This window comes from Squalius cephalus (assembly GCF_949319135.1).
Source record: "Squalius cephalus genome assembly, chromosome: 7".
Lineage (NCBI taxonomy): Eukaryota > Metazoa > Chordata > Actinopteri > Cypriniformes > Leuciscidae > Squalius > Squalius cephalus.
This window is the reverse complement of record NC_137128.1, coordinates 12,081,874-12,108,783: the sequence shown is the minus strand read 5'-3', so window position 1 is coordinate 12,108,783 and position 26,910 is coordinate 12,081,874. Positions and strand designations below refer to the sequence as shown.

Here is a 26,910-nt window from a genome sequence, read left to right as displayed (position 1 = left end):
TCTGTATACCCCCCTAATTTCTTACTGTTAATATCTGTACCCTTTCATTTGCAAAAAAAAAAAAAAAACACAGACTGAACAAGAATAGCCTACGGATGTGTATGCCGTCACCATTTTCACAGATTTGCGTTTTTGTGTAGTTTACACCGAGATGTAAGGGTGTCATTTTAAAATGTTTTCAAAAGATTGCGTTTTCAGGCCACCAAACGCTGTTGTCATGTAAATGAATGGCCAAAATGCATACAAAGTCTTCCATTTTTAGTTGAAAACGGTGTCGTGTTAACGGCCCCTCAATATACTTATTATCATTACCGAACTCATCAACCTTATTTCCATAACCTATGTATCATTACTGCAACAGGTGTGTTTTTAATGATTATTCAATAAATGGAAAAATAGTATTTTGCTTTTAAATGCATGTGCAGAATCTATACGTTTGTCACATTTAGTTGGCAACAAAGAGAAACCTAATAAAATCCATTTTTGCTGCATAGTACAATTTGTTATCATATTGTAAATAGTTTGTTGTTACCATACACATTGTAAAAGTTCTTCTTACCACTTTTCATCCCAGCTGTATGTATGCCTACCTGTCTTTCATAGTATATTTCTAAATAAAAAATATTTTGGACAAAGTTTCAGAATCAGTTATTTTTATTTACATGTCTATGTACACAACTTCAATTGTCAATTGTTCAATTGTCCTCCAATTGTCTGGGACCACTGTCCCCTCGTGAGACATGAATCGCCACTAGTTCTGATGTGGGAGGTGGCTGTTGTGGAGCAAGTACACCCAGACGCCTTGGGTCATCAGGCCTTAGCGTCTGTTTGCGGGGAAGGCCAGACCCACTTCCCAGTCTCCTGGCAAGAATGGCCCTCTGGATCTCTGGAATGTACGTGTACTGCTTCTTCTCCTTCACCGTGTAAATGCTCCAGCTCTTTGATTTCTTGTTGTACTTCCGTCTGTAACTAGAGAGCAAGAACAATGTGTTTGTCGTTAGTCATTCTACAAGATAAAAAAAAAAGAAAAACATGTCACAAAAATACCTACATTTTCTGTCCATCTCGGTTGCGTGCAGGGCGGCGTTGATTGTGTTTATTATAATCAATGGCTGCCAGCAATGTTCGAGTCTTGTATACAAATGGAGAGTAGGCCATGCGCTTTGCTGCATACATCAAAATGTGATTTTGGAATGACTCCAAATCAGATGTGGTCCTGTGTGGGTGGGAGAGACAGATAATTACAACAACACTCGTGGTAATACATGTGTTGTTTTGTCTTATATTTTTAAATAATAAGAAATGAAATCCACATTACAGATTACATTGAAATAATGTCAACTATGCTGCATTTGAAACATGACAAACACTTGAGTGAGGAATACTGGAAATTCAAAAAGAACTTGGGTGAACACAAACATGTCTTACAGATATTTACCTGAAGTTTAGGAATTTTTTCACCAGGGTAAGCCATCTTTTCTCAAGGACAACAGCAGTAAGTGCCTTGTGAGCAGCTGAACCTATAGTCATAACACGGTCAATAAAACATATGCATTCACATACAGTGTTGAATTCTGCACCAGTATTGGTTGAAATTACCTTGTATGATCCAAGGCTTGTTCTGGCTGTCTTCGTCCAGTGGCTCATGTTCACAGCAACTGGTTGCCCAGGAGTGCTCATTGCAGACATGGTGAAGTACACCAACCCACATCATCTGCATAAAAGAAAAGTTATACAGTGCATGGAGCCACAAACATGCTCTGCTAGCATATCAACTAAACTGGCCTAATCAACACAACTTTTTTTTCCCTCAACCATACCTTGAACTGCTCCTCGGTGTCCGCATGCTTACTGCAGTACCAAAAATGGTTGACTATGTCCTTGATCCATGGCTGAATACCAGTCTGACTTTTCACGGTCCCAGCCTGATCAAGGTACACAAGGTACACAATAGCTAGCTTCTTTTCACAACACCAAGACAACATAGAAACTGGTCACATGTCTTTAAATGTACTGATGCATACCCGTCGAAGCCTCTTGTTCAGGCTCTTGGCTGCATGCCAGATATCCAATGAGTGCTGAATACCCCACACTTTATATTTGCCACGCTCCTGATCTATAACAAAGAGAGACCATGAAAACAATGTAAACAAAATTGATAGTTAAGTTTTTTATTTCTTTTTACTTTTTACATAATGTATGTTAAAAATGAGGCCCTGTGGGAACAGCGATCAAACTTGAACTTGGGACGGTCTATAGGCTTTATGACTTCACCATAACCAAAAGTTCTCCTTACTCAGTAATGCGGTGATTTGTGGGTGGGCATTAGTGACCACTTCCTTTATAGAAAGTCAAGTCAAGTCAAGTCAAGTCAAGTTTATTTATATAGCGCTTTTCACAACGTAGGTTGTATCAAAGCAGCTTCACAGTATTAAATTAAAACAATACATCAATGTTTGTTTCTAGTGGAACGTCCACGTTTGGTAATGCTGATCAATAGTATCGTTGATTGATTAATTAAATTAAATATCCCCAAATATCCCCAACTGAGCAAGCCAAAGGCAACAGTGGCAAGGAACCGAAAAACTCCATCAGGTGACCTAATGGAGAAAAAAAAAAACCTTGGGAGAACCCAGGCTCAGTCGGGGGCCAGTTCTCCTCTGGCGTTTATGAACTAGAGGTCGGATTTAACTGTAAGATTAAAAGTATTATATGAATGCCTGGCTGAAGAGATGCGTCTTTAATCTAGTTTTAAACTGGGAGAGCGAGTCTGAGCAACGAACAGTATCCGGAAGACTATTCCAGAGTTTTGGAGCTAAATGTGAAAATGCTCTCCCTCCTTTGGTGGATCTGGATATCCTAGGTATGACCAAAAGCCTCGAATTTAGTGATCTTAAAGAGCGCGATGGATTATAGGGCGATAGAAGATCGGTTAAATAGACTGGAGCTAAGCCGTTTAGGGCTTTATAAGTCAGTAGCAATACCTTGTAATTAATACGGAACTTTATAGGTAACCAATGTAGTGATGATAAAATTGGTGTTATATGATCATATTTTCTTGATCTAGTTAGAACTCTAGCGGCGGCATTTTGGACTAACTGTAGCTTGTTTATTGAGGTTGCAGGACAACCAGCTAATAAAGCATTACAGTAATCTAGTCTCGAGGTCATGAATGCATGAACTAACTTTTCCGCGTCAGAAACTGATAGCATGTTACGTAGCTTAGCAATGTTTCTAAGGTGGAAAAAGGCTGTTCTTGTAACATATGAAATATGATTTTCAAAAGACAGGTTGCAGTCTAATATAACACCCAGGGGCCGTATTCACAAAGCATTTTATCTTACCACTAGGAGTACTCCTAAATCACACTAAAAGATTTTAGCTAGGAGTTTTCTCTTAAAAGTTATTCACAACGCCTTTCAGACCTACTCTTAGTAAAGAAAAATGACAACTCCTAAACTAAGAGTGAGTCTTCGTTGTTATGGATGACGTCATTACTCATGCACGAGCTTGACTGAAGTGACCACCTTGATTGGCTGATGATTGTAACGCGGGAATGATTCCAAACACCTCCCCTACGATGATGAGTGACAGGTGACAGGTCTGAGAATGCGTGCGCTACACAAGTAGTGCGAAGGATGGAAGATAATGAATAACTGAATAAATAGCCTAAATGAATAAAGAGTAAGGCAAAACAAATAGCCTAGTAGCCTAATGAAACATATGGATTGATGCAATATCTTTGCAACATTATTGAATTAATCTGTCTCTATATGCCTCTGCCTACGTTTGCAAAGAGAAGAACATTTTAATTTGATTCACAATGAAACGTTACAATTAGTTTACATGCAATGAGTAGCCTAGTTTTGGTTGTTGTTGGTGGCGGCGTTATTGCATCCCTAGTTATGCCTACAATGCAGAATTGTTCCCTGGCGATTGGAAGCTCCTGTAGCCGCCGCAAACGCATTTCAAAACATCGCAACGTGAAATGCCACAAAAAGCGGTTTGTGAATAGGTCTTAGTGAGTTAGGAGTCCTCTCGACTTCTTTTAAGCTGTCCCAGGCTTAGGTGCTACTTTTAGGGCTAAAATGCTTCGTGAATTACTCTTAGTCAAAAAAATTAGGAGTCCTAAAGTTACGAGTGACACGCCCATTATTTTTAGGAGTTGCTCCTAAATTCGCCAGTTAGGAGCTACTTTTAGCCTTAAAATTATTTGTGAATACGGCCCCAGGTCTTTTACTGTAGAGGATAAAGTAACAGGACATCCTACTATGTTAAATTTGTATTGTGAGAGGTTTTGTGGGTGGTTTTTTGAACCGATGATTAGTACCTCTGTCTTGTCTGGATTTAATAAAAGAAAATTGCGCGTCATCCAATCTTTTATATCTTTAACACACTCTGTCAATTTGGATAATTTAGCGTTTTCATCTGGCCGTGATGAAATATAGATTTGAGTGTCATCAGCATAACAATGGAAACTAATTCCATGTTTCCTTATAATATTTCCAAGTGGCAGCATATATATTGAGAATAACAGAGGGCCCAACACAGATCCCTGCGGCACTCCATAGTTTACTGGAGTTATGATCGATTTTTCTCCATTTAAATAGACAAAATGGTAGCGGTCAGATAAGTATGATCTGAACCAGCTTAATGCTTGTCCTTGAACACCAGTATAATTTTGTAGTCGATCTAAGAGTATTGTGTGATCTATAGCAGGGGTCCCCAACCCCCGGGCCGCGGACCGGTACCGGTCCGTGGGTCATTTGGTACCGGGCCGCACAGAAAGAATAAATAACTTACCGTATTTTCCGGACAATAAGTCGCATCAGTCAAAAAATGCGTCATGAAGAGGAAAAAACATAGCCTATAAGTCGCACTGGTAGGGCCCTATGATTTCCGTGATGCGGAAAACGCGGACGGAATCACGGAATTTACACATGAAAACGGAATTCTCTTATACGCACGGAATTTCCATATATTTTGTTGACATATTAAATAAACGATTTTTTTAACTTCTCATTTTTTCAGTTTAAAACAACAAACGTATAAAGGTCTCTACCAAAACCCAGAGCCACATAGAGAGACATCTGTCAATACAGTTGTAGGGATGCAAACAGCACGCTTTTCAGTATGCGCACAAGCGTGAACCACTAGTGTTTCTTCTTGTTGCGTATCTTTTACTGTCTATGGCAGGGGTCTCTGTGGCCTGATTGGAGGTAACTAGCTCGTCAAGGGGCCGTTCACATGTCGTGTCTTTTGCGCGCTCAAGTTCGTTATTTCAAATGTAGGCGCGCAGCAAGCGCGCTCATAATTGAAGCGACGCGCACGCGCTCATTTTTTCCAGGCGCAGCAAGATGAAAACACCTCAACTTTTCAGAATGCCGCAAGCGCACCACAGTTCATGTGACAAAAACCAACATATCAACTTCACCATTTCCGTATAACAACATTGAAAGCTCAGTCAACATGGTGTTTTTCTCTTCTCCGTAAATAAATCTTGTAGCAGAGCTACAGCAAGCATTTTTCGGTGGTGGAAATCTATTAGCTACTAAAACTTCTTTGTCGTTGTGGGGCATGGTTGCATAGCAACGACAGACGCCACGGGAAAATCGGACCGAATTTTACTATTAATAATAAAAGATAAGCGTATATGCATTGTATTTGTAAATGTCAGTAATTTAGCTTTTAATATCATTCTTTTTATAAAAATTATTTAAAGGCTTAAATATGTGAGTGAGTTTTTTTTTATAAAACATTCTCTGTGAAAAATGATTTAAAGGCTAAGTTACTGTTATTTTTGGCCAGAGATTTGTTGAAGGTTTGGCTGAATTTTGGAGAATTTTGAATGTGCTTTGCTGAATATATTAACAGTTTAAATAAAAAAGCTGAATTGTGAGTTTGTGTAACTGAATTTTTAAAGGTCAATACTGCTTAGAAGTGAAAAGAAAACAAGCAAATCCGAAAAATCCGAAAGGGCTAAAAAAAAAAAAAAAAAAAAAAAACGAATTTGAAAAATAAAATAAAACGGAATTTGAGAAAAAATAAAACGGATTTCATAGGGCCCTACACTGGACTATAAATTATATTTATTTAGAAATTTATTTCACAAAAAAAAAAACATTGTTACAGTTTGTCTCAATTCTCCGTTACGGACGTGAGCGCTAGCGGCACTAAAAGACTGCTTTAAAACTTGCACAGAGACCTGAAACAGTCTTTACATTTTATTTCGTTTTGTATTAATTGTATCTTAATTTTAATTTTAAATGTAGTAGAAAATAGATAATAATGAAATGGAGGTAAGCCTGAAAACTGAACTGGTAAGCCTACTTGCCTCACAGGCCTGATACATAATATAGAAAGCTTGAAATGTCTACTTTTAAACAGAACAATTCAAAACGAAAGAAAACCGACTGTTCTTTGCTTTTAGCACATGTAATCCGTATGAAATGTGCATTTCTCTCTGGGAGTTCACTACTGCTAAGATCGTCTACTTCAAATTCTCTCCGTTACATCCGTCTATGACTCGGCGCATAGCAACGCTTGTCACGGTCACGTGATACGCTACCGCTAAAAATAAACCCACAAGCTAGCAAAATGAGTAAAAAACAAACGTCTCTGGCAAGTTTCTTTGCGAAGGGGAAACGGCCCAGTGAGGAGACAGAAGAAGAGCCTACGACTTCCAAGAAAAAGAAAGCTGGATTTAACAGACAATACCAGGAGTCCTACTTGAAATATGGATTTATCGCAACAGGTGATTTACACGCACCAAGCCCGCTCTGCATAATATGTGGCAACCAGCTCTCTAATGAGGCAATGAAGCCTTCAAAACTGCTTCGCCACTTGGAGACCAAGCACCCCGCATTAAAAGACAAGCCTTTTGAGTATTTTGAACGAAAAAAGTGTGAACAAGAAGGCCAGAAGCAATTACTGAGGGCCACCACATCAATAAATGCGAGTGCACTGAGAGCATCATACTTGGTGGCTAACCGTATTGCTAAGGCTAAGAAGGCATTCACTATTGGTGAAGAATTGATCCTTCCCGCCACAAAAGACATTTGCCGTGAACTTCTAGGAGACGCTGCGGTTAAAAAGATAGCACAGGTGCCTCTTTCGGCTAGCACCGTCACTCGGCGCATTGACGAAATTGCAGAGGACATTGAAACACAATTGTTGGAGAGGATAAATACATCACCGTGGTACGCACTCCAGGTTGACGAGTCTACAGATATTGACAACAAGGCAATACTACTTGTTTATGTGCGATATCTTTATCAGGAGGATGTGCATGAGGATATGTTATGTGCACTATCGTTGCCAACCAAAACCACAGCCGCAGAACTATTCAAGTCGCTGGATGACTATATATCAGGAAAATTGAAATGGTCATTTTGTGTTGGCATATGCACAGACGGAGCTGCTGCCATGACTGGACGGCTGTCTGGTTTAACTGCTCGGATTAAAGAGGTTGCACCTGAATGTGAGTCTACACATTGTGTCATTCACAGGGAAGTGCTGGCTAGCCGAAAAATGCCACCGGAACTTAACAGTGTATTGAATGATGTTGTTAAAGTTATTAACCACATCAAAGCACACGCCCTTAACTCGCGTCTGTTCGAGCAGCTTTGTGAGGAGATGGACGCGGAGCACAGACGCCTTCTCTTATACACAGAAATAAGATGGTTATCCCGAGGGAGATCGCTGGCCAGAGTGTTTGAATTAAGAGAGCCGCTGCAGAGATTTCTCTCAGAAAAAAAGTCACCGCTGGCAGCACATTTCAGTGACGAGGAATGGGTCGCAAAACTTGCTTACTTGTGCGACATATTCAACCTGCTCAATGAACTCAATCTGTCACTTCAGGGGAAAATGACAACAGTCTTCAAGTTGGCTGATAAAGTAGCTGCATTTAAAGCCAAACTGGATTTGTGGGGACGGCGCGTGAACAGAGGTATATTTGACATGTTTTCAACATTGGCGGGGATTTTGGAAGAGACTGAGGCCGAGCCTTCATTCTCCCAGCTGGTGCACGATCACCTGTCTTCACTTTTAAAAGAGTTTGAGCGCTACTTCCCAACCACAAAAGACCCACGAACTGCCAAGGAATGGATTCGCGACCCATTTGTCAACAAACCAGGTGAATCCAGCATGTCAGTGCAAGAAGAAGATCAACTGCTGGAGATCGCAAATGACGGCGGCCTTAAAAGTATGTTCGAGACAACAACTATGCCGGTGTTCTGGATAAAAGTCATGGCAGAATACCCTGAGATCGCCACAACAGCACTGAAAACCCTGTTGCCATTTCCGACATCATATCTGTGTGAAGCGGGGTTTTCGGCAGTGACTGCAACCAAAACAAAACTACGGAGTAGACTGGACATAAGCAACACACTTCGGGTGTCCTTGTCTCCCATTAGCCCTAGATGGGACCGTCTCGTTACAATGAAACAGGCTCAGGGCTCCCACTGATGCAGCGTTATAGTGAGTAGTTTTTTTCATGCCCTTTATATTTGTTTTTGTTGTGTATCTTATTTTGAAGGCATATGTAAACGTTACCATAGCGACCAGAGAGCGTTAGGGGGCAGAGAGGATGTTACTCATGTTATGTTGTTGGCGCGATGTTACATGGACGCTGCTAATAAAGTTGCGAGCAGGCCTACACATCGGATTCACGTTTATTATAATATTTAAAAAATACCCCAGTTTTTATGCTGTTCGTATCATTTTATTTTGTTGTATTTATCCGACACACCTTAAAGGCCGGTCCGTGAAAATACTGTCGGATATTAAACCGGTCCGTGGCGCAAAAAAGGTTGGGGACCGCTGATCTATAGTATCGAACGCAGCACTAAGATCAAGTAAAACTAGTATTGAGATACAGCCTTGGTCAGAAGCTAATAGTAAATCATTTGTGATTTTAACAAGCGCAGTTTCAGTGCTATGATGCGGTCTGAATCCAGACTGAAACTTTTCATAGATGTCATTTTCATGCAAGAAAGAGCCCAGTTGGGCGGACACAACTTTTTCTAGTATTTTAGACATAAAAGGTAGATTTGAAATGGGTCTATAATTTGCTAGATTATGTGGATCTAATTGTGGTTTCTTAATGAGAGGTTTTATAACTGCCAGTTTAAATGTTCTTGGAACATGACCTAAAGATAAAGATGAGTTAATCATATTGAGGAGAGGCTCTTCCACTACAGGTAACACTTCTTTCAGTAGTTTAGTTGATATAGGATCTAATAAACATGTTGTTGTTTTAGATGAAGTGATAAGTTTATTTAACTCTTTTTGTTCTATAGTTGTAAAGCACTGTAATTGTTCTTGCGGGGTGATAATTGAGGCTGAATTATAAGGCGCGATTGAGGATTGAACGTTTACAATTGTGGTTCTGATGTTTTCTATTTTCTCAGTGAAGAACTTCATGAAATCATTACTACTAAACTGTAACGGAATATTTTGTTCAGGTGACATCTGTTTATTTGTTAGTCTAGCCACGGTGTTAAATAAGAACCTAGGATTGTTTTGGTTGTTTTCTATTAGATTGCGGAGGTGCTCAGCCCTGGCCACTTTTAGGGCCTTTTTATAACGTGACATACTGTCTTTCCATGCGATTCTAAAGACCTCTAAGTTAGTTTTTTTCCATTTACGCTCTAAATTACGGGTTTCTCTCTTTAGAACATGTGTAGTATTGTTGTACCAGGGTGCTTTACTTTTCTCTCTGACCTTTTTTAATCTAATGGGTGCAACAATATCCAATGTTCCAGAGAGAATGGTGCTCATAGTGCTTTTTAATTCCTCAAGTTCATCTGTTTGTTTGGGTTCACTGAGCAGCTGAGACAGATCAGATAAGCAATTTGAAAAATTATCTATGGTGGATGGAAGTATTGTTCTGCCTAATCGATAACGCGGCGCAGCATGATATATTACAGGAGTACGTAATATGCAAGTTACCATGTAATGGTCAGTGACATCGTCACTTTGTGGAATGATATCTATATCGGTTGGATCGGTTCCATGTGATATAATTAAATCGAGTGTATGATTAAAACGATGAGTTGGTCCGGTAACGTTTTGCTTGACCCCAAAGGAGTTTAATCTGTAAACGCAGCCCCTAACGCATAATTTGAATTATCTACGTGGATATTAAAGTCTCCAACAATTAATGCTTTATCGACATTAACTAATAGGTCTGAGAGAAAATCTGCAAACTCTTTTAGGAAATCAGCGTAAGGCCCAGGCGGTCTATATACGGTAGCCAAGGCTAGAGATAATAGGGATGTTTTTCGAACATCTAAGAGCGTAACATTTAGTACAAGTACTTCAAACGAAATAAACTTATAGCCCGTTTTCTGAGTAACATTGAGAATATCTCTATAGATTGTTGCAACACCGCCGCCACGACCAATCAGACGGGGCTCATGCTTATAACAGTATCCTGATGGAGAAAGCTCTGGAAGGAGCGCATCCATTGTGCGAAAAAAGCACTCCTTCACCAGTTTTTATTTGTTTCGCGTTTATCAACGGAAACAATGTGGACCACATCTCTGGAGTCTTGTTCTATTGTGGTGTATGTGCAGAACTGTGCACAATGACCTGAGGCAAAAGCACAACTGTCAGCATATAACTTGTGTACATTATTACAGAGGCCGTCAGAATAACAGTCAATGAGGAAAGAGGCTTTGATCTATCAATCATGCTCAGGAGAGAGCAGCAGACATAAATTACACATCCCAATCTCTAACCACAGGAAAAATGTAATTCAGATTATGCAATTCACAAAGGGAGGTGTGAGAGACATACTTTTGGATTGTTAACCTTAAGGGTTGCACCCTCTACCAGGCCAAATGTTATGCTAAAAGAACAGTTTGACAGTCTTGGAGCAGCCATGATGCTATTTCAGTCTAAAAGCATCATCAACATAACAAAACAAAGATATTAGAAGATAATGATAAAGCAGTACAACAGTACATACATACAAATCTGATTCTCAATTCTGACAGTATGCATACAGAACTTACCAGGAGAATCCATTCTGCCATCACCTATTGCGAACAGACATAAGCATTAGAATCACAGATTCCAGCTTCCAATCATACAGTCATAGCATATCATACAGACTTGTCAGTGTAAAAGTTGGTCAAAGGTGTAAGACTGTTCCTCACCCAGGAGAACAACATGGTCCTTCTGCTGTAAACGGTCTAGGACTTCTGCTCTAGTTTTATCCCAATACTCCTGCGCCGGCTCTATGCAGTAAGCATCCTGGATTCTGTAGAATGTGGATTCGGTAACCATCCCCATCGACATAAACTTGAAGAGTAGGGCTACTTTTCTGTAGTTGTTCCCGGACAGAAGAATGTTGGCAGACAGCATAAAGTCACCACCCTGCATCCCGAACTTCAAGGTTGGCTGCGAATTCCATTTCCATATGGAGTGTCCGAAGGGGCATAACTAATGTAAAGAAATGGCAATTCTCAATGTTATGTGAGAAACAATACAAACATACATACAAAAGTGACAAACAATAACAGCACCCTATAGAAAAGCCAATTCAAGACAACATAATTGACTTTTTGACAATCTTCACACCTTACCCATTCTAAAACTACTCCTGTCCCCCGTGTTCTCATGGCAACTTGAAAAGGTTGTGCACCAGAGCATGCTACGCCTAGCACTCTGTCTGCAAAAAAAATCATTTTTTTACTCTTTTGGCCTGGGCAAGCCTTTCAAGGGCCCGTTTTCTTTGTTTTGCCATGTGCCTCTTTCGGGCCACACTTTCTTCCTCCACCACTTCTGCCCTATTTACAGCAGCACTAGTGGATGGCTGGCAGCCAAACTCCACGCTCCTTTCGCTGACTTTCAGCTGCTTTTGCTGCCGCTGGGCTTTGTCCCTGGTTCCAGCCGAAATGATGTTCCCACACAGCCGTCTATCTACTGGCTCAAATTTTGGATCATCTCGGCTGAACATATCCACAGCACTCAGCTTTCTGCTCTGTAGAGTATATTTGACAGTCTGGATAGCGCTGAATGTGGTGATGTTAAAGCTTGTACTTTTCTTGTCAATAATGTTGCCCATTATACTAAAAGAAGATTCAACTAATGGGCCATGGAATATTGACATTGCAGCTTTCACTGCTTGACACAGGCCTGGATATTTTCCAGTATCGTCGACACAGGCCCACCACCTCACAACATCATCTCCATCTTGGAAGCTGGGCAGGGACTGATCTACGTTGTACTGGAGAATTTCCTGGTGTGTGTCAACATCAGGCAGCAGGTGATCCATCATTGCTGTGAGTTTCCTCAGTTCAGACCCAGTTTGAGAGTGCCCTCTCAGTATTGGGTCCATGGCCGACAAACACTGGAGGGTCTTGCTCTGCAGTGGCAGCTTTTTTTGCAAGTACCTGGCACACGTGATGTATGCCTGGGAGACTTCCTCCAGGAATGGCTTCAGCAGCTGAAACAGATCAGCAACACTTACTATACTTTTATCATACAAACTCTGCAGAGGCTCCTAATCAATAATTAATCATTCTAATTGCAGTTCACAATTTAAAGTACTCACAGGGTGTTGTGGATGTGCCACTCTGAATTGATTAGCCTTCTGCCCCACATACATCTCCCTCACAGGCAGCAGTTTGTTGTCCAATTCCATAGTAGCCAGAGTTTTGGACATCAGGTTCAGGTGCTCAGATTTGACAAAGCAGGCAAGGAAGTTGGTAAAGACTTGAAGCTGTTTTTCATGCAGTTTATGAACAAGTGTCTGACTGCCCTATAAAGAAAATAACATTAACATACATTGAACATGTGTGTGTTTTTGTACGTTGAACCACAAAGAAATGCATATTAATTTTAACTCAGGACTCCCGAAAGATAAATACAAGGATTCCCTTAGATCACCCCACTATGAAAAAGCATTATACCCTGTGGTCAAATAAAATGTTGTCAGAAGTTATTAGACATGGGATCACTAGAATTTATTTTCTAGACCCAGGCACCACAGAATCCTGCAACATTTTTTATAATCAATCTAATTCTCATAATTTGTGATATTTTTTCTTATTTTGAAAAACCTGATGAGAAATGTAACATTCACCTGAGTAGAAATGGGAGCCATAAGCAGAGGACTCAAATTTCAACTCACCTGGAACACCATGACATATTCCTTTAGGATCGGTAGCACTCCTGTATAAACACTGAGGTGCAGCTCAGTTATGGTGGCTTCATGCCACACCTTCCTAACCACCATCTTCTTCCGGTCTTTTCCCAGCTGCGTCATTCCTGGAAAAATCAAAGGCTCTATAACAAAGCTCTGTACAAAAGCTAACATTCCTTTGGTTACCATAGTGCAGGTAGGCAATCACAGATCCAAGGATAAATAACTGTGATGAGTTACCTTTTTTGCTGAGGTCCTCATGAAAGGACTGAATCTGTCTCTGTGCCTTTTCGCTCACTTTGTAATTGGCAAAAAGCTGCCTCAAGGGGTCCTTGTAGAGGGCCTTGTCTTCCCTGTCCATAAAGCCATAGTAAAGAACCTTGTAGGCAGGAAGCAGCCTCTGGGTGCTAATGGCAACATCATAAGCCGATAGCCAGCGATGCTGAATGAACCTTTTGGGAGCGGAACCAGAAAGGCCCATGAACTCGCATATTTCTCTGAAGTATGCCAACTGAGAAAGAGAGATACATCAAATCAGTTTTTTTCCTCAAAGAGCTCAGGTAGCCTAAATATGTCAGTTAAGGATATTTTTTTTTTTAGAATCTAAATTACATATAGAACATACAGTCTCCCAACAAGTATAGCAGCAGGTAAGTATATTGTAAAGATAAAAGGTTTAGTGTTTAATGTTGCAGTCAGTAGCTTGAATCATTCTGAACTAAAAAATATTTCTATAATGGAAATTGAATATTATTAACTAACCTGGTCTGTAGCCCATTGATGATCTACATGTAGGTCACCAAACAGCCGTTCAAGATAATTGCTGAAAGGAGCTGCAAAAACCTTTGCAGCATTGTGGATATGGTGGCAACTATCACCGTCAACATCAAGTAGGTTTGGGCAGTGGTTCTGGCGCACTCTCGTTTCCAACCCCATTTTACTTCCTCGCATAACACCGCAGGAGTCCATCAGCATGCTTACAAGGTTGAACCATGGGATGTTGTTATCCTTAAAGAACTTAACTATCAGCTTTTCTAGCTTGAGAGCGCTAACCTTCAAAACCTCTAAAGATCCTAGGTGTTCCACATCAACCGTCTTCTTGTCTGGGTTGAAGTAGCTGACCAGGATGGAAAGCACTTTTTTACCACCATTGTTAGTACTCTCGTCGAGGTTGATGGAAAATGGATACTTCCGTGTATTGCTGAAGATCCTCTCCGAAAATGTAAATCCCAATCCATGCACCATTTTGTATGCTGCTGCTGTGCGTGACAGCTTCAACCCACTCAGAGCTACTTTATCTGTAGCCAGCGTTTGGGCCAGCTTCACCATCACTGGTGCAAATGTAAAAGGAAGAGTGTGTTCCGCAAGAGTAGCGAGAACCATCGCCTAGACAAAGAAAACATTATTAGATTTTCATAAGCAAAACTTTTGCAAATAGCCTGCCTTTTATTATAACCCTGAGAATCCTAATGAGTCTAGTTCAACTCTAGTACAATTGAATAAACACACCATATACACTACATACAAATTGTCCTGGTAATGTAGCCTACTTCTATGTAGCCTGACAATAGCTTACTGGCAAATGTCAAGTAACCTGTCAACAGTGAAATAGTAGTTATTTAAATTATTTAGTGAATCGGAAAACTACAAGCCTATTTAATTTATAAAACACACCTCTGCATTAGCAACCCGCTGACATGTAGGTACAGGCACCCTAACTCGCGCCCTCATGGCTTCAGGCCCCGCCTTGGGAGCACTTTGACTTGAGACTGGAAGGACACTGGCTGTAGTCATTACAGTACACACTTTTTGACGGTGCACCTCTGTTTGGCAGTGTGCCGAAAGAGCATGAGAGCCCTTGTTGCTGTAGTTTATTTCTTTAGAGCAAAGGCTGCATTTTGAATACCCCGCTTTGTCAATTTTTATAAAATACTGTGACAGCGGGAAGCTGTGCTGGACTCCCTTCACCTCGGTCTTGACCTCAATCTTTAGCCAGGCCCAGCTCCATCTGCACCTCAGCCCTGAGTCAAGCTGTCTTATATAAATAGAATCCTCCTCTTTAAGCTCGCTCATTCTGAAAAAAAATTGTCAATATATTAAATGCTGGGCTCCTTTTTTATGATCATAAATGTTTGTTAAGGCTAACTCCCACTGCATTAGTCAACGTTAAATGATCCGCCAGAGCAGGTGTTTCGATCACTCATTAACGTTAAACCAGACACCAATGGGTCTTGTTTCATTACGTGTTCGTTTTCATTTCGCTCATTTCTTACGACAAGATATACATAAAAAAAATCAGATAACAATGTTAATTTTGACAGCAAATTTTGATTTAGTTTTAGTCATAGTCTTTTGACTAAAATGCCATTTAGTTTTAGTCATATTTTAGTCATCTGAATTGTTTTAGTTTTAGTCGACAAAATACAATAAGATTTCAGTCAAAAAATATATATATTGGGTTTAGTTAAATTGTAATGCATTAATTTAGAATGTCTCTAAAATGTCCAAACCCATATAACTTACTCCCGGATAAAACATCTATTAACCTGTTAATATAATTGATTTTAAAGCTTGAACATGCAATACAGATACAGATTTAACTACTGTGACTTATCTTAAAATGAAATAAAACCACTTTCCCTAAAGTGGAACAGTCTTTTTTCAATGAATGATATATGTATTCTTTATAACTACTTGCATACATCATTCTTTATTCTTTCAAGCAGACATATTTAAAATAATTATATAATTAATCCTTAGTGAATGCTTTTCTTTTTCTTTTGTTGCTTGATCAATATTAAGGACACAGACCGCATTAGGTTTATTACTCACTGTCATTTTTCGGATCATCTATGAGCTATGACGCGGTTCAGCGGCAAGCAGTGGCAAAACGCCAGCAACCAATCAGAATATAGACGTCCTTCGCGCTGGCTGATTTCGGAGAAACATGTAAACTTTCGTTCCAACCAAAACATTAGTTCCGAGAAAATGGAGGAGAAACTGATAATCGTTGTTGCTGGGTTTCCTATAATTTATGATATGACGTTATTTTTTCATACAGAAAAAAATCAAAAGACCAGTTACAAAAGAGAGAGAGCCCCGGCCGCGCGCGCGCGCCCTCACCGTCTTGCTCTCTCTCCCTCGTGCATATTAATCAAAATAATTTTTTTCCCCGACCAAATGTGACCGAAACGGTTATAAAAATGACCGAAACGGTTATAAAAATGCTGTCATTATAAAGGTGTAAATGTCGTTGATGAAAATAATGACGAAAAGTACGTTACTCGTCAACGAAATTAACAGTAATGCAGTGGAGGAGATAACTTAGCTTGCCAAAATCCTTCACAGTGACATTGAACTAACATTGTAAGCTAACAACACAATTTGCTGATCTTACTAGCTGACTAGGCGACACTTCCATTACAACATTAATGTAAAACATGTTAACTAACAACAACGTTAGAGAAAACAATTATATTGTTGGCAGAGATAACGGCACTTACCTCAAAACTAATGTCAGTGTCCAACGCGTGAATTCATCCGCGGGAAAGCTGCCGCTGTCTTGACTGTGATTGGCCAAATGACTCGCGTGCAGTAGGTTCTAGAAGTAGGCGTGAATAGGCGCGAATTCATCCGCGGGAAAAGCTGCAGCCAGGGGCTTTTCAAAGAAGACGCTGCTGTTATCTTGACTGTGATTGGCCAAATGACTCGCGTGCTGTATCACCAAAGATGTTTGTGAAGAAGACCGCAGTAGGGAAGAACGCAGTGCGGAAGAACGCAGAAGACCCCCCCCCCCCCCCCCGTCAAAAAAAAAAAACTCTTCGGATCTACACGATTCACGTGGATGACATTTTCCCATTCAAAACGGCGATTTTCGCCGAAAAGCGACTAGTTTGCAGGTATGAAAGGTGCACTGTTGCACTGGTAGTTTCAAGTGCATGGCGAGATCAAGCAGATTGTCGTTGTATGTTATGCTGGCAGTTTTACCGACCAGATCATCCTCAGAGTACTCTTTGAGGATGTGCGGTGTACTCTGATTCGGGAGCGGAAGGGTCGGGCATGTCAATGTCTAATACGGCCTCATCCACACTGATTTCAGCCAGGTCATTTGCCTTGTCTCCAAACATTCTGAAGAGTTGAATATGCATATTGATCATCTTTAAACAAAATACTTAACATGAAGAATTATATTAGTTCATATTCTAAAGATAATGTTGTAGAACACTTTAGAAAGAAAGAAGCTGCGCTTTACGACCAACAAATGTAGCTCAACTTCCACACAAAATTGATAAATAAAATGCAAACATACCGTAAATGAAGAGAAGGGACAAAATCTTCATCCGAACTGTCTCCTTCCTCCAAACCCAAGAGACTTGGATCAGCCCCAAAATCATCAAACTCAATGTTGTTCAGACAACACATACAGATATTTCAGATAGAGGAAAGAGGTCAATGGAAGTAAATGAAAGACTAATGGACAGCACTTACATGGTCTTCCTAAAATCATTAGCCCCCTCTTCATCTGAAGACTTGTGGTGGTGCTCTTCGATGCTCATAGAGTGCATGCTGCGAGCAGAAAAATAGAGACTCCAAAACATAAGCCAACAGCCACAAAAAAAGCAGATCAAGAAACCCTCTCTGAAAACAATACACCATACTAACATATGGCGGTGAACTTCACCTCATTTCCAAATCGGCAACTTCTCCCTCTCTAGACAACGGCTGCACACCAAGCTCAGGAAGATTTACAGGAACATCCCTGAAACGTAAAACAGTGCATAAGTAACTGGAATTACAAAATGACAGGCAGGATAAATAAAGGCTGGGGAAGAAAACATACTGGTCTCGATCTGAGTCTTCTGTGATACTAGAAACAGGTGCTTTTGGTGGTCTGGAGTGGGTCTTAATTGGTGTGGATGTAACCTGCCAGCGCTTTTAACTAGAAAAAATAAGACAGCATTTTTGCAACATTTATAACAGTACATTGTGAAATTGCATGCGTATAGGTAATTGTTGTGGAATGCTTTGAAATTAGGCTACATTTGTCTGTTGACTACACTGTTGGGGGCTGGGCAGAGCAGAGTGAAATCCCTAGAATGTAGTTTTGGGTGCTGGGTGGACATCAGGCCAAGGGAAGGGGTGAGGGGATAAATTGTGTGTGTGATTGTGTGTGATTGTGTGTGTATGTGTGTGTTGTTTGGAGGGCGGGAGGGGGTTGGGGTGTCACTAACAGTAACTTGATAATCCCACGTAACTTATATATTTGCAAACAAGACGGTCACGGAAAATATTTTGAGTCTGGGCTTCATTGTAGTTGACGAGGATTTGTAGCATAATATGGATCAATACAGAATGTGATCGGTGAGCCATCGGCTTATACACTATGTAGCGCACTGCAATAAAGCTACACCTGCGCCAAATAAAAGCAAAGTAACACCTGGATGCAACGTGCAAGCTAAATTAGACACATAGAAGGGCAGCATCCATCCAGCTAGATCAAGCCAAAATCTCCGCTAGCCATTTAGACGCGGGTAGGATACATCGAACTTGCCTGGTGTCTTGATTTGAAGAATTTGATCTCTATTTATTTGCGAACTAAGTTACACAAATAAAACCGACAGAGGAACGGCCAAACAACTACAGAAATCAAACGTGTTTGCTAATGACAATGCTAACATCAAAGTTATAGTATCTAGCGTACTAGTAAGCCCGTAACAGACAGCGATCATAATAAAAACCTTTACAGACAATAGCAAACATCCTGAGGTCACAATTACTTGAAATTTAAATATTAAACACAGTAAATATTAAATATTAATCTCAGGTTTATTCCAAAGATACTTACAAGTGCAACAGCAAGAAGGCCAGGTCAGCATCCGTTTTGCAGGCTTCTGTTTCTCTCAGTTCTCGCCATTCTGAAAACGCCAGTCCGATATTTATTCGAGTCTGACTTCTTGCTCGGTCAGTCTCCCGTTTCCTCTTTCGTTGGTCCTCCGACAAAGATTTCCTAGCTTTCTGCTTCTTTTTTACAGGCTCAGCCATAACTCAATCTATCGTTGCCCTTTGCTTATAGCTACCCGGTGCTTGAATGGGGGCGTGTACGTGTGCAGTGCCGTCAAGCAATTCGTTACATCGCGAGACCTGATATCACGCGATACTTCCTGACGACGAGGCCGGTGGCCCGCCGGCCCACAGTTGCAAGTGAGTTTTTTCCGCTCTCGGGCACCAGGGGGGTGCGAAACCACCACCATTCAACCCGAAATAAGTAATATAACCATTCCACTGACTTCGAAGCTGTTCAGTTAAGGTAAAAAAGTTACTTAGATCACCTTTAAGTTCCTTTTGTTTAATGTCTGGTATTGTTTGTGCTTGGTACACTGTTTCATTTTTGTCTGTTAGTATTATATTGCCTGTGTTTGTTTCAATTGAAATTTGGTATCTTGAATTACATAGAATTTTGGATCTACTTTGCCTACCTCCGTCATCCTTGTGTATAAACGTTACAACATTGTTCTTTCAGGTTTGCCACATTGTTTTGAAAATGTCAGATTTCAATAAAACATTAAAAAATATTAGGTTGCAAATTGGGGAAGGTGTTGTTGTAAAAATCAGTCTAAATGTATTAGCTTTCCTAATGGTGTAGATGTTTTCAGACTGTTGCGGTAATTATATTTTTAAGAACTTATCTTGGAAAATATGCTCAAAAAGGTGTTTAATTGTCAGTAAACTTTTAAAATGAATGCTCAATCACTTCAGGCCTTGCTCTCAATGCCTCTACAGGAAATTTGTTGATGTAAACCTTTTTAAAAATGTCATGTTTGAAATCTTTGAAACAAAAATTCCGTGAGACCCACCCATCTAACAGATCAATTCTTTCCAAGAGTAAAGACAATTGTGTTGTAACTGTACTCCTGTCACAGTCATGTTCTGTTTCACAGTCTTGTTTAGTTTTTTGTCTTAAGCTTTTCGTTGTCTGTATTTACCTCTGTCCCATTTCTTCATTAGTTGTCATGGTTTCTCAGTAGTTCTCACCTGTTCCCTGTTTCTTTGATTGCCATCTTTCTGTGTGTATTAGCCCTCTCTGTCTTCACTTCATTGTCATGTTAACATTACGTTGGTATGAGTATGCTATCTAGGGCTGGACTCGAATATTTGTTCGGTGGGTTGGTATTAGATTTTCTTTCCATTTTGGGATTCGAATATGTTTTTTTTTTTATTCGCACACCTGGCATCCCCCTTGAAACGGTTCTCATTCATGCTTGAATATGTTTACACAATAAAATCTGGCAAAATACAATACTTTATTTTTTATTTTTTACAATGATCTTCTAGCCTAGCTGTTTTTAATAGGATGGACAGTTGATGGACAGTTGAAGGAACCCAACTTTGTTATACTTAATATGCTGATTCTTAGCCTACTAAAGTGTTCCCTGCAACTGGAATATTCTCTGTCTAGAGCGCACCACTGCATGAGCTTGTATGGATAGAAGCGCATGCCTGAGCTTGTATTTTGGGTTAAGCTGCGTTGCTTTGACATTGTGGAAAATAGAATAATATAAACAAAACGTATTAGCCATTTGACCCGTTATTATCAATGTAAATGAATCTACTGCGAACTATAGGAGCTTGTTAAAACTCAAACATGAGATTTTACTGGGACGTCGTCATGTGCCCCAGTAAAATCGCCCATGAGTGAACGTCATGATTCAGATCATCTGGAAGAGAAGACAAAAATGCTGAAGACCTCAGCTGTGTGGGAGCACTTTAAATTGAGTGATGACAAGACAAAGGCCGTGTGCCAAATATGCGATTTGAAACTGGCCTTCCACAACAGCACATCAAGTTTGAACAATCACCTGAGTTCTGTAAGTAGTATGCCTATAGCATATTGTTGGTGTAAAAAATGAGCTGCTTTTATCCACCATATTAATCAGCAATTTTACACATGATAAAAATGTACAGCAGCCCAGCCTAATAAGAATTTATCTATAGGTACATCCCCAGGTATCGCAGCCATCAACATCAACATCCTCAACCACACCCAAAACTTCACAGCAGATCCTACAATTCCGAAAACCGATAACAGAGAAAAGAAAGAGAGAGATAACAGGTGCCATAGTGGAGTTCATCGCTATGGATATGAGACCCATTAATCTAGTTGAAGGCGAAGGCTTCAGAAAATTAATTAAGAAGATGGAGTCCGACTACACTGTCCCAAACCGTTCCAGTATTTCAAACGCCCGGTTTCTGAAGTACAGTGATCTGTGAGGCCAAATTTCTGCTCTTGTTGGAAACTCAACGGCCTTAAGTTTCACAACGGACATTTGGACCTCGGTGAGTATGGATGTGTACATGGCTGTCACCTGTCACTTTATAACTCAGGAGTGGGAACTCTCTGCCTTCGTTTTGGAAACCAAAGCATTTGAACTGAGCCATACGGGAGTCAACATTGCACAATAGCTTGGAGACGCGGTGGACACCTTCGCCATTCCGAATTATAAGCGAGTAGCCGTTGTTCACGACAATGCCAGTCATATGAATCTGTGCACCGAGACGCTGAAGGAAAAAAACTGAGAAATGGGGCAACGTTTAAGGGGTCTGCTGCTCTGGACACGTTGTAGAGCACAAACTCATTCAAAATTTCGCTACTCGTTGGATCTCTACATGTAGAATGCTTAACTGACTGGTGGAGAAAGACAGCTGTTTTGTCAGATCCCAGCATCATGAAGAAAGGAGATTGCACCCTTGACTTGACACACTCTCAGAAAAAAAGGTACAAAAGCTGTCACTGGGACAGTACTGTACCCTTCAAAAGGGTTCTAATATGTACCATTTAGGTACTAATATGTACACGTTTGGTACCAGTATGTACCTTTGAGGGACTAATATGCACTCTTTAGGTACAAAGGTGTACCTTTTGAAAAGGTACCGCCACAGTGACAGCTTTTGTACCTTTTTGTCTGAGAGTGCAGCAGACCAGTGGAAACTGGCACAGGAAGAAGTACTGGAGAACACTCACAGAACTACTGTCACAGGAGGCAAACTGGTTGTTGTCTGCAACAATGCCAAAGCTTTTCAACCTGAAGAAACACCAGCTCTCACCGGAGAAGGATGACAGCCCTGCCATCAGAGAAATGAAGACCCTCTTCACGGAGATCGACAGCAGATGGCAACTGTTAAGTTTGGAACCCAGCAGTATCTACCACCTTTCTTCAGCACTAGACCAAAAATTCAAGCACCAAAGAGAAGGAGGACCTGGTCTACATTGAGGTTGGACTGATATTTTATATTTAAATTAGTAAATAATTTAAATGTAATTTAATATGATTATGCCACACTACTACTATCTTGTGCACAACGCATAGATTTGACTAAGAAAATGCTATTTGATTTTAAGGTTGTCTGCCTAGCTGAACATACAGGTATGCACCAGCTGTAAGCAAGCCATGAAGAAGAGGAGACTGTCGCGCCACCACCAAAAAAAAAAAAACAGCAGGAGATTTCAATGCTGATGCAGTCTGAGTCCGATGACGAAGAGGAAGAAGAACACGGAGACAGCGCAAAGAAAGAGATGGAGCCATATTTGAGAGACACTACTAAAGTACAGTCGGGCCCACTTGCATGGTGGAAGCAAAACAGTGACCGCTACCCTAAACTGGCATTTGCAGCCAAACACCTCCATTGCGTTCCAGCCACGTCAGAATGTATTTTTTCAAAAGCTGGCTACGTCGTTAATAAGACCCGAAGTTCCCTTTTACCTGAAAATGTAGGTAGCTTGCAACCTGATTGTGATTTATTTGAAAGTTTGACTTTGTAAAGAAATAGTTTGTTTATTGAAATGTGAGTTGTGCTAATTGCGCTAGCCAGCCTAACCTTATCTTTCTCTATTTAGCCTATTACAGTTTGTTTTATTTTATATAAGGGAATTCATTTAATTTTATTTAAACTGTTTGTTAATTGAAATGTGTGATGCTTTAGTTGAAAGTATGCTACTGTGTTCTTTATTTATTACAGTTCGTTCATTTATTTTTCATTCTTCTTTTATTTAAATAGCCTACCCTTTACTGTGTCAGTAATTACTGTGCTGCTAATTTCTGATTTGGGAGTTCTGATTTTCAGAAAAATGATAGGCTTAAAAGTATTGCTCTTAACAGACCTGTGTGTTTTGTATCACTAGTGCAGTGTCCGTTCGCGGAGCATTATAAGCCCTGCCAGTGTGAGGTGTGCCACTTCCGGCTCAAGCTGTTCTGTAGTTTATTAAAAGTTTATTAATTCTGAACGTGTCATGTGTCCATATTGCACCAAATGCAACACTGCACTCCCTTGGGTTCACAGCAACACACCCGCCACGTGTGAAGTCGACAAGTTTTTTTAATGCCAAAAATATCATGGATATCCCCGCAGTCCTCCTCCTCCAGCGTTTTCTTTATTTAAAACATGATGTGTATACAGGATAATGTTTTATGTATTTGAGGAGCTGTGCGGACGAGTGGAAAAAGAGTGTCTTAGTCTGGTATTTGCAGTCTAGTCATAGCAAATACAGCCTGTGTGTAACACTTCATCTTTTACAACACAAGGTTTTTGCAAAATGTATTAAACGACAGTAAAAACTGAGTACCCACATAGCTACAATAACCAAGTAAGTTGATAAAAACTTAATGCGATGCACTTACTGCCTCAGATGCGACCGTTCTAATAACAAAACACCCGTAACTCTGGTTGGGCTTGATTTGGGGAAAATGCCAATAATATAATGACACACCCAAGTGTCTGACCTTACAATAAAGCCACAATACTAACTTTGACAACAATGTGTTTAATAATTAAATGAAATAAAGATTTTTTTTTAAGTGTCCTGAATAGTAGAGGTTCTACACTAACCTTTAATTTTTGCTGATTTCAAAATACACCATGCTGGATATAACCTGCCATGGTAACATATCCTTGGAGGTCATATCCATATCCTCCAAGTCGTCGCTAGATGAGCCCAACTCCAAGCCATTGCTGTATAAGCCCAGCTCCAAGTCATCACTAGATGAGCCCAGCTCCAAGTCATCGCTGGATGAGCCCAGCTCCAAGCCATTGCTGGATAAGCCCAGCTCCAAGTCGTTCAACCCATTGCTGGGCTTATCCAGCAATGGCTTGAACGACTTGGATAAGCAAAGCTCCAAGTCGTTCAAGCCATTGCTGGATGAGCCCAGCTCCAAGTCGTCCAAGTCATCGCTGTATAAGCCCAGCTCCAAGTCGTCACTGGATGAGCCCAGCTCCAAGCCATTGCTAGATAAGCCCAGCTCCAAGTCGTTCAAGCCATACGCTGATTTCACGCAGCCGCCATTTTTAAATCGAAAGTGAGGCTCCGGTGGGAAAAACCCCGGAAGTAAAGATAAACAACAATGCCTTTGGACTACCAACCTGAAGCTGCTGCCGCGATTTACACTTTTGGATGTTAATATCCAATATAGGATATGTATATAGTTCATTCCTGCTTCTTTTTTTACTTTCTGAATTATATAAAAAAATTATTTTATTTATAAATGAATTTCACTGTATATAGTCTAAAGTATTAAATAAATGTATGTACAGTTTTAGAATTGACACAACATCATTAAACACAACAATACGCCATCGCATTCAAGACTCTCCTATAAATAAAGGCGACACTTCCGGTTTTCTTCCCACCGGAGCCTCGCTTTCGATTTCAAAATAACGGCTGCGTGAAATCAGCGTATTGCTGTATAAACCCAGCTCCAAGTCATTGCTGGATAAGCCCACTCCAAGTCGTTCAAGCCATTGCAGTATAAGTCCAGCTCCAAGTCGTTCAAGTCGTCGCTGGATAAGCCCAGCTCCAAGTCATTCAAGTCATTCAAGTCATCGCTGGATGAACCCAGCTCCAAGTCATCGTTGGTTAAGCCTGGTTAAGCTCCAAGACATCGCTAGTTAAGCCCAGCTTCCCTCTCCCTGCTCCTCTCCCAAAGCCATCCAGTAACTCTAAATTACCTCAGGTAATACTAATCCCGTGCGAATAGACTCGCTGTAAATATGTACGTAAATATTTCATTACTTCCTGTTTAAAATAATTTTTCCACGGTTTTTCAATTATGGAGGCACTTAAAAAAGCATTCAGCAACGTTCTAGGGACATCAAGACTGTGGCAAAACTCAAGTGTTTTCCGCATACCATTAAGATCAAAAAGTAGGTCGAAAGCACTTGTTAGAGGCAACAAAACTTCTTTTAGCTTTAGGCAAGTGCCTATACCAACAGAATCCAATCAGAATTTAATTAAAAAATCTTTCGATCGGACCTAACTGTTATATATAGTTTATATAGATTGTATGTGTTTGAGCAGGTGATATCAGAAAACAAAGTAATATGCACATGATGACAGGAAAGACTGTATTTAATTGTAAAGTACAATAATAAAATAACATACAGTACAGACATTATCTTAATTTTATAACTTCATAATTTCAAATAAATATATCAAGTAACACTATGCTGACCATTACAACATTTCATTCTGCCAAGATACACGTCCTTCAGAGTTGAAATAAGAGCAGAATGTGTCTGGAACTGTGTAGGCCTCCCTTGCCCCACGATGTCCACCAACAGTGAAGATGCTCTCCGTCGATCCAGTAGTTGGAGCACAGGTATTCAGCCACCTCTCTACTTCCATTAGCTTGAGAAGAAAGCTGGGCAGGATGAATGCTGACAAAATAAGGCATTTATTTTGTCATGGTCCTCAAGCGAGATGACAAAATATGCCGAAGACATTTTCCACCACATTGCGCACTCGAGACAATCTGTCTTTGAAGATGTGTTGTTGTGTAGATAAGTCCTGACCAGGGTAAGGCTGCATCAGGTGGGGTTTTAATGGGAATGCTGGATCCAACAATAGCTGTGCCTGGTAGTTGCTGATCATCTGGCACCTCCAACTTCTCTGCATCTAGTGCAAAGAAACCCCCATCGATTGACTCTCTCCATGCTCTCCAATAAGGACAAGATGGAATTGATATTCAGCATCGACCACAGCCAATAATACTACAGATAATATTTAAGTATATTTAAAGTAAAGACTGCCTGAATGTGGTGGTGCAAGAGGAGAATGTGCTTCCCATCCATCACTCCTATGCATTCAGGGAAATTCCACCTAGTTTAAAACTTTGAGGCAATATTCCTCCACTCCTGCTCAGTAGGTCTTGCTAGGTGCGTAACCATCATGAGCCTGTTAATTGCAGCACATTGTCCTTGATGGCTTTAGCCATATAGTGGATGGCTATTGCTATGACTGAATTTCCTGTGGCCAGATGTCTGTGAAACATAAACATTAACATAAACATTCATTTCTTCCTCTTCACAGAAAATGAGTGCAGAATAAGATGGAAGTCACATCAAGTGGAAGAAAAGTCAGTAATTGCCAAGTGGCTCTGGAGCAATGTGTCAACAGCAGTGGATATATGCTGCTATAATTTCCTTCCTGAATATATTCCAACAAAATAGAAGGTAATATTTATAGAAATACACTTCAAATTAAATTTACTTATCACTGTTTAAACACAATCACATCACAGCTAACACAAACTCTGATGTTTTTGGTCCACCCGCAGATTAGCTACACTCAAGCACAGCTGACAACACAGAAAGTGCATTGGTCTCTTCTGTACAAAATCGTAATGGTAATTTAACCATTATGTTTACAAAATTAGAGGGTAAAGTTGTAATTATATATATATATATATATATATAAAAAAATCTGCTAT

General features: G+C 40.3%; 3 protein-coding genes across 4 annotated transcripts; 1 reads left to right on the top strand and 2 right to left on the bottom strand.

The window, feature by feature from the left end:
* Window positions 1-639: 639 nt before the first annotated feature.
* On the bottom strand, window positions 640-2,345 carry LOC307161481 (uncharacterized protein). Its single transcript, XM_079876209.1, has 7 exons — window positions 2,297-2,345; window positions 2,025-2,116; window positions 1,821-1,925; window positions 1,600-1,714; window positions 1,439-1,520; window positions 1,052-1,216; window positions 640-969 (listed from the first exon to the last, which is right to left on the bottom strand). Exons 4-7 carry the CDS (start codon window positions 1,712-1,714, stop codon window positions 696-698), a joined length of 636 nt encoding a protein of 211 aa, XP_079732335.1. The 5' UTR covers window positions 1,821-1,925; window positions 2,025-2,116; window positions 2,297-2,345; the 3' UTR covers window positions 640-695.
* Window positions 2,346-6,597: 4,252 nt separating this feature from the next.
* Window positions 6,598-8,466, top strand: LOC307161793 (SCAN domain-containing protein 3-like; the record flags this gene model as incomplete). The annotated part of the gene is made up of 1 exon (XM_079876737.1): window positions 6,598-8,466. The coding sequence occupies one exon, from the start codon at window positions 6,598-6,600 to the stop codon at window positions 8,464-8,466; it is 1,869 nt and encodes a 622-aa protein (XP_079732863.1).
* A 2,013-nt stretch (window positions 8,467-10,479) lies between these two features.
* LOC307161482 (uncharacterized protein) lies at window positions 10,480-17,558 on the bottom strand. 2 transcript variants are annotated; one of them, XR_013821737.1, is made up of 4 exons: window positions 11,592-12,196; window positions 11,163-11,448; window positions 11,019-11,042; window positions 10,480-10,593 (listed from the first exon to the last, which is right to left on the bottom strand). XR_013821737.1 is itself a non-coding variant. In XM_079876210.1 (4 exons), the coding sequence occupies exons 2-4, from the start codon at window positions 11,386-11,388 to the stop codon at window positions 10,490-10,492; spliced, it is 354 nt and encodes a 117-aa protein (XP_079732336.1). In that variant the 5' UTR covers window positions 11,389-11,448; window positions 17,463-17,558; the 3' UTR covers window positions 10,480-10,489. The 2 variants fall into 2 exon arrangements, 1 of the variants encoding a protein (XP_079732336.1); XM_079876210.1 differs by lacking the exon at window positions 11,592-12,196 and adding an exon at window positions 17,463-17,558.
* Between the last annotated feature and the right edge of the window lie 9,352 nt (window positions 17,559-26,910).

Coding starts and splice junctions, on each gene's coding strand:
- LOC307161481 (XM_079876209.1), bottom strand. CDS start 1,714: ATGATGTGGGTTGGTGTACTTCACCATGTCTGCAATGAGCACTCCTGG. Junction 1,521..1,599: donor CAAGCCTTGGATCATACAAG/GTAATTTCAACC, acceptor TTATGACTATAG/GTTCAGCTGCTCACAAGGCA. Junction 1,217..1,438: donor AAAAAATTCCTAAACTTCAG/GTAAATATCTGT, acceptor CCACCCACACAG/GACCACATCTGATTTGGAGT.
- LOC307161482 (XM_079876210.1), bottom strand. CDS start 11,388: ATGCAGGGTGGTGACTTTATGCTGTCTGCCAACATTCTTCTGTCCGGG. Junction 11,043..11,162: donor GGACCATGTTGTTCTCCTGG/GTGAGGAACAGT, acceptor TGTTCGCAATAG/GTGATGGCAGAATGGATTCT. Junction 10,594..11,018: donor TGGCAGAATGGATTCTCCTG/GTAAGTTCTGTA, acceptor CTTTTGCCTCAG/GTCATTGTGCACAGTTCTGC.